Genomic DNA, 12,020 nt, shown 5'->3' with positions numbered 1-12,020 from the left:
ACTATAGTATAAATTTGACTCAGTTCTCTATATTTTTAAGAAATAAGGCCTTTATCAGGGAACTTAACTATAAAAATTGTTTCCCAGATTTCTGATTTCCATCTTGGTTGCATTGGTTTTGTTTGTGCAAAAACTTTTTAATTTAATATAATCAAAGTCATTCCTTTTACATCTTGTAATGCTCTCTATCTTTTGTTTGGTCCTATTTTCTTCCTTATCCTTAGATCTGATGGGTAAACTATTCCATACTCCTCTAATTTGTCTATAGTATCACTCTTTATGTCTGCATCGTGTACCCATTTTGACCTTATCTTGTTATGTGGTGTGCGATATTGGTGTATACCAAGGTTCTGCTGCACTGTTTTCCATTTTTCCCCAGCAATCATGGTCAGATAGTGAGTTCTTATCCCCAAAACTTGGATCTTTGGGTTTATCAAATACTAGATTACTATAACCATTTACTGCTGTGTATTATGTACCTTTTCTACTGATCCATCCATTTCTTAGCCAGTACCACATTGTTTTGATGATTACCACTTTATACTATAGTTTGAGATCTGGTATGTCTAGGCCACCTTCCTTTACATTTATTTTTATTAATTTCTTTCATGTTCCTGTCCTTTTGTTCTTCCAGATGAATTTTGTCATGATTTTTTTCTAGATCTATAAAACAGTTTTTGGTGGTTTTTTTGGTATGTCACTGAATAAGTAAATTTAGGTAGAATTGTCATTTTTACTGAAGGTTAACTTGGCCTACCAGTGAGCAATTAATATTTCTCCAGTTGTGTAGATCTGTCTTTATATGTGAAAAATGTTTTGTAATTGTGTTCATATAGTTCCTAGGTTTGTCTTGGCAGGTAGACTCTCAAGTGTTTTATATTGTCTGCAGTTACTTTATTTTATTTAGTATTTTCCCCCAGTTTCATGTAAAAACAATTTTTAGCATTCGTTATTAAAAGTTTTGAGTTCCAGATTCGCTCCCTTCCTCTCTCCTCACTCATTGAGAAGGCAAGCTGTTTGGTACAGGTTATACATGTTTAGTTATGCAAAACATGTCCATAATAGTCATTTTGTGAAAGAAAACAGACAAAAAAAACCTCAAGAAAAATCAAGTAAAAAAAAATATGCTTCAGTCTGTATTCAGACACCAGCAGTTCTTTGCCTGTGGATGGACAGCATTTTTCATCATAAGTCCTTCAGAGTTGTCTTGGATCATGGTATTACAGAGAATAGCTAAGTCATTCACATTCTTAGAATCTTACTCTTAATTTGTACACAGTACATTTCACTTTGCATCAGCCCATGCAAGCCTTTCAGGTTTTTTCTGAAAGCATCCTGCTCATCATTCCTTATGTATAGTACAATAGTATTCCACTGTAATCACATACCACAACTTGTTCTAGTTGATGGGCATCCCCTCAATCTTTAATTCTTTATCCTCAGAAAAGAGTTGCTATAAATATTTTTGTACATATAGATGCTTTTTCTCTTTGTTTTTTATCTTTTGGGACACTGGCTTAGTAATGGTATTGCTAGGTCAAAGGGTACACATGGTTTTATAGCCCTTTGGGCATAGTTCCAAATTTCTCTACAGAATGGTTAAATCAATTCACAACTCCATCAACAGTTCATTAGTGTTTCATTTTTCCCACATCCATTCCCAACATTTGTCATTTTCCTTTTCTGTTCCATTAGGCAATCTAATAGGTGTGAAGTAGTACCTCAGAAGTGTTTCTATTTGCATTTCTCCAATCAGTAGTGATTTAGAGCACTTTCTCATATGGCTATAGATAGCTTTGATTACTTTGTCTGAAAACTGATCATATATTTTGATCATTTATCAATTAGGGAATGACTTCTTATAAATCTGAATCAGTTCTTTATATTTGAAAAATGAGGCCTTTTATCAGAGAAACTTACTTCAAAAATTTTTTTCACAGTTACTATTGCTAATGGTATTATTTCCCTCCATCCTATTCACAACCCTTCCCCTCACCTCACCCCTGTTTATTTTATTATCTGTTTTCACCCTATTTCTCCTCAAAAGTGTTTTGCTTCTGACTATACCCTCCTCAGATTTGCTCTGCCTTCTATCACCCACCCTCCTTCCCCTTCTCTTATCTCCTTCCTCTCCTACTTTACTGTAGGGTAAGATAGATTTCTATACCCAATTGAATGTTATGCCTTCTTTGAGCCAGTTATGATGAGAAGAGGGTTCACTCACTTTCTCTCACCTTCCCCCCTCTTCCCCTCACTGTAAAAGCTTTTCTTGCATCTTTTATGTGAGATAATTTATCCCATTCCACCTCTTCCTTTTTCTTTTTCCCAGTACATTCCTTTCTCACCCCTTAGTTTTATTTTTTAGATATAATGCCTTCATATTCAACTCACACCTGTGCCCTCTGCCTATGTATATACTCCTTCTAACTGCCCTAATAATGAGAAAGGTCTCATGAGTTACAAATAGCATCTTCCCATGTAGGCATGTAAAAGTTTAACCTTATTAAGTCCTTTATGTTTTCCCTTTCCAATTTACCTATTTACACTTCTCTTGAGTTTTATATATGAAAGTCAGATTTTCTGTTCAGCTCTGGTCTTTTCATGAAGAATGCTTCAAAGTCTTTTATCTCATTAATTATCCATTTTTTTCCCTTGAAGGATTATACTCAGTTTTGCTGGGTAGATGATTCTTGGTTGTAATTGTAACTCCTTTGCCCTCCAGAATATCGTATTCCCAGCCCTCTATTCCTTTAATGTAGAAGTTGCTAAATCTTCTATTGTCCTGACTTGATCCACAATACTTGAATTGTTTCTCTCTGACTGCTTGCAATATTTTTTCTCCTTGACCTGGAAATCTGGAATTTGGCTATAATAAATTTTCATTTTGGTAACTTTCAGGAGGTGATTGGTGGATTCTTTCCATTTCCATTTTATCCTCTGGTTCTAGAATATCAGGGCAGTTTTCCTTGATAATTTCTTGAAAGATGATGACTAGGCTTCTTTTTTGATCATGGCTTTCAGGTAGTTGAGTAATTTTAAAATTCTCTCTCCTGGGTTTATTCTCCAGGTCAGTTGTTTTTCAGTGAGATATTTCACATTGTCTTCTTCTTTTTCATTCTTTTGGTTTTGTTTTATTGTTTCTTGACTTCTCATGAAGTCATTATAGCTTCCATTTGCTCCATTCTAATTTTTAAGGAGTTATTTTCTTTAGTGAACTTTTGGACCTCCATTTCCATTTGGCCAGTTCTGCTTTTTAAGGCATTATCCTCATTGGCTTTTTGTATCTCTTTTACCATTTGTCCTAGTCTGTTTTTTAAGTTAAGTTTTTATGTGTGTGAGTCCCTTTTACCAAATTCCTTATTCATTTTTAATTATTTTCTTGCCTCACTGTCATTTCTCTTCCCAGTTTTTACTCTACCTCTCATGGTGGTTTTTTTTTGGGGGGGAGGGGGTTGTAATTGGTGAAGCATTAGAGGTTAAGTGACTTGCCCAGAGTCTGTCCTGAGCTGTGCTCCATTCTCACCCAGCTGCAATAGATCTTTCCTGCTGACCTTCTTAGTTGTCAATTTCTTCTTCTCATGTTGCTATTGTTAATATTTCTAGTGCAGCATTGAATAATAATGGTGATAGTAGGCATTCTTGTTTCACTCTGATCTGTGAATCTTATTCCCATTTCAGATAATGCTTGCTGATGCTTTTACATAGATATTAGCTCTCATTTTAAGGAAAGCTTCCTTTATTCCTATGTTCTCTAGTGTTCTTTAATAGCAATGGGTATTGTATTTTGTTAGGAGCTTATTCTCCATTTATTGAGATCAAATTTTCTTATTTATGTGGCTGACCAAAATGGTAAAATTTAGGAAGCAAATAACAGTTAAATTTTTTTCTGACCCTTTTTCCAGAGAGTATGGTAGAAGTTTATTAAGGAAATGTAACATTTATTAGTTCATAAGGATGATATCCTCTACAACAGCTTTACTTTTGATGCCCCCAAATCCCATGGGGTCATTCTGGGTTTTGAAAATGGGGCCTAATTATACTTGTTTGAGAACTATCCTAGTTAAGTTTGGGTAGATGCCTCACTATAATAGCTACAGAATTATTACTTCTTTGGCCATAGCACCTGCATAGATCATCTACTAAATTTTGGAAATGGTTTTAGTCTGTTTTTATGAAAAGCTAATATGTAAATATTTATGTTTTTCATGTTAATATATGATACTGTTAAGAATGACTAGCAATATCGTGTTTGTAAAAAAAAAAAAAAACATCTAGTGGCCAATAGAATTGTTTTCTTTTGAAAATTTCCTTCCAGTTGTTCTGACTCTAAAATCTCTTATGAGAATCTGCTGAAGAAACTGAGGGTATTTATCCTAAGGAAAGATTTGGGAGGACAAAATAGCTGTCTTTGAAGATGTCTACACTGTCTTGTGGGGGGAAAAAATGAGACTTGCTTTTTCTTGAGCCCCTGAGGGAAGAACTAGCAACAGTCGGAGGAAGTTGCAAAGAAACAAGTTTAAGTTCAATTATCAGGAAAAACTTCCTAATAATTAGAGCTATCCAGGAGTGGAGAGGAGAGGGTCCCCACTCTTTGGAAGTGTCTACATATAACCTAGATGACTACTTCGCAGGTATATTGTAGTAGGGATTTTTATTTTTAATTTTTTTTTTTTTTTGGTTTTGAGTTGGTCTGGATTGCCACTGTGCTCTACTGCAAACTCTGAAGGTCTCTAATTCTATCATGTGTAGCATGCTGATATAAACAAAAAAAAAAAAGCTAGATTTGGTGGGTTGGGAAATGTTACATTAATAAAGTTAAATCAGATCATCCTTAGTCTGATAATATTAAAATTTTACATTGTGTTGAGCACTAACCTGAAGTTAGGAGACCTGGATTCAAATGCTGGTTGTGAAACTGATAAGCTATGTTATCATGGGCAAGTTACTTAACCTCTCTGAGCTTCAGAGTATTCATTTGTAAAGTGATTATAGTAATAAACTTTACTGTTTGTTTTTATAATGTTGTAAAAAAGTAAAAGTTCTGTTAACTTTAAACCTCCATGAAAATGTGAATGATTTTTATATAATGAAACCAAATATATTTAGACTTGATTAATTAAATTAGATTTGAGGTCTCAGACTTGAAATATATCTTTATAAAATATGTGAACAGAGAACTCACCAGACAAGAGTGTAAATAGGATTTTAAAGGAAGGTTATTTTCCCTACTAACCAAACTTTTCCAGCTCAGCATTCTTAGAATATAAATTAAATATCAAAAAGTTTTCAGTTTTAGCTAGTGCTAATTGAAGCAATATTTCTCTTCCTCCATGATCCATTTCAGGTGCCATCTCCTCCATGAAGCCTTCCCTATCTATTCATCATCCTAACTGAAAGTAACTATTGTATCCTCAGATTTTCCTGGGACACTGTGCTTGAATCTCTTGATCCCTCCTTTGATCCTGTCACTTCCTACTGTGTATTTTTTCAAAGCTCCTATGAGGCAGGAGCTTTGTTGCTTTTAATCTTTATATTCTAAGACCATACCACATTGCCTTAATTGAATTGCTGTAATAAAAGCTGTCATTTATATATGCTTTACTGTTTGCATAAATGCTTTACATGGTCCTTATTTTTAAAGATTTCGTTTGATCCTTGCAATAACCTTGTGAGATAGATGCCCTTATCTTCATTTCACAAATAAGGAAACAAGCTGAGAGCAGTTAATTGACTTGCGCAAGATCACACAGCTAGTGAGTATCCGAGTTAGGATTTAGACTTAGTCGTGAAGCTTTTAAGTCCAGCTCTTTACATCAACTGTGCCACCTATGTGAAATATTAATCCTTTCTTAATTACCTCTATTAATCTCAATGGCTTCATAGCCTAATTTAGATAACTGTGTAAACCTGAAAATTCTATACTTCATTTTAAAAATATTCCATAATTCAGACTAGTCTTCCTCCAAATTAATGGATTAGTAAGGTTTGCTGATTTGTACTTGTAAGCAAAAAGAATTATATAGTAATATAGGAAAACAAAATCACAAATAAAATTTCTTTTTTTGGAAGATGTTTGTATAATTTTACTTTCCTTTACATGTTTTTATTTTCTCCACAAGGTCAACTCTTGCCTACTGTTTTCAAATCTCATGCTTGGGGAATTTTACACACACTTCTGGAGATGTTCAGTTATCGTATGCACCACATCCAACCTCATTACCGAGTTCAATTGCTGAGCCATCTTCACACTCTGGCTGCTGCTCCCCAGACTAATCAAAACCAGCTCCATCTCTGGTGAGCGTTTGGAGATGCCATTATCCTTTATTCTAATGTGCTGGATGTTTTATTCGAGCTTTTGGTTCCACTGTATAGTCCTTAGTATCATATATATATTTTTGTTCCTTCATGTTAGCATAAATTTCTTCTCTACCCTTGGAGTATTTGCCTGTTAATTAAAAAATGACAAATGGGGCAAGATTTACTAGAGAAGTTTCTTTTCTTTCAGTTAAGTATTTTGCCTCTGAACTGATGGTTAAAGCTTTACCTTGTGTTCTACCTCAGACATTTAAGGCTGAAAAAACAAAAAAAAGGTAATTGTACCGTTAGTGAAAACAGATATAGGAGAATGTATGCAGTTTTCAAAACATTGTATCTAAATGAAAAGGACTTTGCACCTCCATGTCCTTAGTGGCTTTGACTGAGGTCAGCAAAATCAGGAGACCTATGGTATGAGCTTCCCAATTTGGGAAATGCTAGAAAAGCTGCCACTGGGACACTGTCATTTTATTTATTACTTCCAAAGAAAAATTTTAAAGCACTTTCAAGTTTAATTTTTTTTGCCTGCCTTATAAAATTACAGAGTTGTAGATACATTTTTTCCAAAATATGATAACCTGGATAACTCTTGCCCCTTTCAGTGTTGAGAGTACTGCTCTAAGACTCATAACAGCACTTGGCAGCTCTGAAGTACAACCACAGTTTACTCGTTTCCTTAGTGATCCCAAAACTGTGCTTTCAGCAGAGTCTGAAGAACTGAACCGGGCCTTAATTTTGACCTTAGCCAGAGCAACTCATGTGACAGGTAATAATGAATTTTTCAAGGAAAAAAGAGGAGTATGTTAAAGATTATTTTGATTATACTATATCACTGAAAGCCTACCTCCTGAAAAATTATCTGTATTTGAAAATCTTAACTACTAACTTGTTACTTTCACAGAGTCTTCTAGCTTTGTCCAATTTTTGTTCCAGTTTTCAGACTGGTTAATAAGTTTTAAAGAAATAATGCATGAAAATTGGGAAGAATTTTGTTCAGATTAAATTATTCTCATTTGGTAACAGCCTTATTCTAGTGCTCGTGTATTGTAGCCGTGTGACTTAGTAACGCACTTTTATGCCTTATCCTATGGAGACAGGTTTTGCTCGTGACCATTAACTTGAAAGAATAAACATGGTTTCCAGTCCAGTGAAATACCTATCAGTTATCAAATTACTGTTACCATCTAAAAGGGAAATAAGATGAACCAGAATTTAAACACCTTTGTGAGACTTTTGAAGAAATATACTTGTGGCTGAAATTGGCACTCCTGATTTAAGACTTGAATTGATATTTTCTCTGAAGCTAGAGAAATCAAATTAGCATATAGAAAGAAAATCATTCTATATTCTAAATTTTTTGATTACCTGAGAGATTCCCTTTTTCTCCTGTAAACCATTTTTATAAAGCTACTAAAACTTCTCTTCCTAAGGCATGGATCTGAACATGTCTCTTCTGCTTATTACCTATAAACTGTGAACTGTAGATTATAAACTAGAATAACATACTAACTGCTCAGTCCACCATTTGAAGCCCTCCGTAATCTGACTTTCTGAACTTAATTCACATCTCCTTCATGTCCTTTTCATTTCAGCAAAATGAGTAATTTCTTGAATTCCACATAATATTTTCTGTTCAAAGGGTCCACTGTGTCTGAAATACATTCTTACCCCCACTTCTTAAAATCCTTAGCCTCTTTCAAGACTGAAGTGGGGGTGCTGCTTATGCAAAATCTCTCCTAATTCTTGGTGGGTTAATCCATATTATTCTAGGCCTCCCCTTTTCTTTCCTTTACTCCCATCAGTAGAATATAGACTCATTGAGGAACAAAGAGGGGCTGTTTTATCTTTTTTAGTCCTAGCATCTTGCACAGTTCTTAAGTATCTAATACATCTTTTTCATATTTTAGTTGAATTGAATTTGATACTTGTCTGTTTGTTTAGATTTTTTTACAGGCTCTGATTCAATTCAGGGAACTTGGTGCAAGGATATTCTTCAGACTATCATGAGTTTTACACCTCACAATTGGGCTTCTCACACTCTTAGCTGCTTTCCAGCTCCTCTGCAGGTAATTCTGTAATGAACCACCACTGTATGGAAAAGATATTATTTTGCCATTTTAGAATGTCTTATATGGAGAATTTTTTTTTATTGTTGTTAACTTTATTGAACAGGAGAGTAGTTTGATTTTCAAGCTCCTTGAAGGCAGAGACTGTTTTATCATTTTTGTCTATAACATTGTGCCTAACATATAATAGGTGCTTAGTAAATGCTTAGATTAAATTTTTAAATCTAGTTTTTTGCTACAAAGACTTGTTAAAGATAAGGCATTTTTGTAAAGATAAGGCATTTTTTTACGGGAGTGGATATTTGTTTAGATATTTGACTATATACTTCCAAGTTTGTTTGGGTTTGGGTTTTTTTGGTCCAGACCTGTGCTTTTATTCGTATAGGAAACTCCAAATGAGGAAACTCTCTCTCTACCAGTGCAGAATGGCACCTTCTTTGCAACATTCTATAATCTGAATATTGCTGGGGACCTGAGAGATTGTGACTTGCCCCACCAGAATATATCAAAAGCTATTTTTGAATCTAGGTCTTCCCAATATCAAGACCAGCTTTTTTCCACCACCCAATAACTGAATTTTTTCTGAAATAATAGCCAATAAGTAGTTACAGAGTCTTGTGGGGTCATTTTGTGAACATTAACGTACTACTTGTTAAGTAAGCCCTGTGTCATTTTCACTGTAGTAGAGAGAAATAAAGAGATACTGTAAGAGGCACTGTAAGTAACTCTTTTTGATGTTCACTGGGACAAGACTAGAAAGAATGTATTCAGATTTCAGAGAACATTATCAAAGATTTATTATTTATATCAAAGAATATTATATAGTGTTATTGGGGAAAGAAGAGACAAAGGTATCATTTAAAGAGTCTTAAAGTTGAGGTATACCTAGGCTCTAGAGTGGGAGAATTAATCCTTTAAATGCTTTTTCAGTCTTATGTATGTGTGTGTTTGTGTAATTTTAGCCATTGGTAAAAATGGGGATCAGTTTAAAACAAAAGAAACTTTCTTTTAGAGAAAGAATTTTCCTCTCATTTCATCGTAGTGGCATTAAATTTTCTTTTATTTTTTAGAAATGAAAGAGATTTATAGAGGTCATTTAATTCAATTTCCTGATTATACGAATGAGAAAATGGTGAGAGGTGCTGAGGTTAGACAGTGTCTCAGAGTCAAGTGACTGAGAGAAGAACAATGAGTTAGAAACAGTCTTCTTATAGATCAGGAGTCCTTAACTTTTTTGTGCTGTGGACTGGTGAAGCCTACGCACCCTTACTCAGAATATTGCTTTTTTAAATGTATAGAGTAAAATACAAGCGTTTACCCAAGAAATTGAAATGCAGTTATCAAAATATTTTTTGAAGTTCACAGCTCTCATATTAAAAGTCCTTGATCTAGTGAGCCATTGTTTTATCCAATATGCAAAATTATAGTTACTGTCTTGTCTCTTTCTTCAGGCATTCTTCAAGCAAAATAATGTACCTCAAGAAAGTCGTTTTAACCTGAAAAAGAATGTAGAGGAGGAATATAGAAAGTGGAAATCTATGAGCAATGAAAATGACATCATTACTCACTTCTCTATACAAGGCTCTCCTCCCCTCTTCCTTTGCCTCCTTTGGAAAATGCTCTTGGAAACAGATCACATTAATCAAATTGGCTATAGGTGAACCAGTAGGCCTATCTACTATAACTGTACTCCCTTTCACGTACAGTTGGGTGGTACTAAAATTATTTGTTTCTCTCTGCCTTGTAGAGTACTAGAGAGAATTGGGGCTAGAGCCTTGGTAGCTCATGTCAGAACATTTGCAGACTTCCTGGTATATGAATTCTCCACATCAGCTGGAGGTCAGCAACTCAACAAATGCATTGAGATCCTCAATGATATGGTATGGAAGTACAACATTGTTACACTGGACCGATTGATTCTTTGTCTCGTAAGTATACAATTCTAAGATCTCCTGTCCATGCAGATCCCATGGATTACTCCCTTAATTGTTATAGATTCTTGTAGTTTGAGGATTGGTCTTAGAATTCAGAAAGCCCAGACTTCAAATTCTGCCTCCAGTACTAACTGTGTGACCCCAGGCAATTTACTTTTCTGATCCTCAGTTTCCTCGTGCATAAAAAGGGACAATAGCACCTCTCCCACAGGGTTGTTATGAGGATCAAGTGAGATAATATATGTTAAATAGGTTATAAACTTTAAAGTTCTGTATACATGCTAGCTATTATTACTTATCCCATAATTAAATACTGTTTCCAACCAGATGATAACTCTTTAGCTCTACTACTGTAAAGAACTAGAAATTTCACATTGGTGAATTAACTTAAATAATGATAATTTTATTTTCTTACCAGTCTTTACAGGTTGGGGCTGGTGGGGCAAGAGGTAGTAGTAGTAAAGATGTATTGCTTACTATTATTATATCCATTTTTGCTACAGTTTCTAGTTGCTGCCACCTCAGAATTAACCTTGGTCAGTTACCCCACCTCTCAGCATTCCCTGAAAGGCATAGAAGCAGTATCTGGCTAGGGTGGCAGACCCTGAGTTTACTTCCCACCTGCTGGAGTTACCTTGTTGCTTTTTCAGTGATTCATAAGCAATACTTATTGAACTTTAATTTCCCCTTAAACACAAACCTTGGTGGTCATAATTTTGGTGACCAGGATCCTCTGAGGTTAGTTACCTTTCACTGTAGTTTTGTTTGGCTCCACCACTCAATCATGTTGCCTCATTCCATCTGATACCTTGTAGTCCTTTTGTCCTCTCTTGATTGTTTCTTTATCCCACTCTCCTCAGCAACCATTCCAAAATCAAGTTTCCTGCCCTCATCTTTATTTCTCTTCTACAGTCTTCTCGGAGAAAATTGAGACTGTTTTCAGCTTCCTCATCTCCCCTTCTCTACCTATCATCTTCCTATACTCTCCTATACCCTTATCTCTGAAAAAGAGGTAGTTGATTTCCTTGCCAAGGCTAACTACTTAACCTGTAACCTCAAATCCCACCCCACCCCTATTTCCTGTATGACTTTGCCTCCATTAATCTTTCCCTCTCATTCTCATCTTCATTTTTCTCCCTGAGTCCTAATGCTTTCCCTGTTGTCTAAAAGCATGTTTATGTCCCCCATATCATTAAAAACCCTTCATTTGACTTTGCCAAGCCTTCATAGCATTCTCTCAAGTCACTCTTCCCTTTCATTGCCTTAATTCCAAAGAGAATCAGATGTTCCTGCTTCCACTTCCTTATCATTCATTGACTTCTCAATCCCTTGCAGACTAGCTATTTGATTCCACTATTCAGCAGAAACTAGGTTACCAATGCTTGTTACATCAGATGACCTTTTCTCAATCCTCATCCTTTTTCATTATTTTTGGTTCTAATACTATTGAACATAACTCTTAATATTCTTTTCTGCCTCAGCTTTTGTGACACTGTTCTCTTAGTTCTTCTACATGTCTTACTCTTCTTCCTCACTCTTTGATGGATTGTTATACATCTGCTACTCCTTTAGAACTGTTATCCACAAAGGCTCGTCATAGATCCTCTTGTCTCTCTACTTTCTTTACCTTACCTCATTTGTTCCCATGGGTTCAGTTATCGTCTCTGCACAGATGGCTTCCATGTCTGTATGTGCATCTCAGATC

The 12,020-nt window shown here is 35.2% G+C and overlaps 1 protein-coding gene across 4 annotated transcripts in view; it reads left to right on the top strand.

The window, feature by feature from the left end:
• Nucleotides 1-12,020, top strand: part of LOC140526800 (mediator of RNA polymerase II transcription subunit 23) — a 58,103-nt gene that overhangs the window by 28,957 nt on the left and 17,126 nt on the right. For all 4 annotated transcript variants that reach the window (XM_072643338.1, XM_072643337.1, XM_072643340.1 and 1 more), the window contains 5 exons: nucleotides 6,120-6,294; nucleotides 6,918-7,081; nucleotides 8,257-8,381; nucleotides 9,833-10,038; nucleotides 10,129-10,309. In XM_072643338.1, the coding sequence (XP_072499439.1) occupies nucleotides 6,120-6,294; nucleotides 6,918-7,081; nucleotides 8,257-8,381; nucleotides 9,833-10,038; nucleotides 10,129-10,309 (851 nt within the window). The remainder of the gene's footprint in view (nucleotides 1-6,119; nucleotides 6,295-6,917; nucleotides 7,082-8,256; nucleotides 8,382-9,832; nucleotides 10,039-10,128; nucleotides 10,310-12,020) is intronic.

The sequence above is a fragment of the Notamacropus eugenii genome, chromosome 2 (genome assembly GCF_028372415.1).
Source record: "Notamacropus eugenii isolate mMacEug1 chromosome 2, mMacEug1.pri_v2, whole genome shotgun sequence".
In the NCBI taxonomy this organism is placed as follows: domain Eukaryota; kingdom Metazoa; phylum Chordata; class Mammalia; order Diprotodontia; family Macropodidae; genus Notamacropus; species Notamacropus eugenii.
This window is presented reverse-complemented; position numbering and strand designations above follow the sequence as displayed.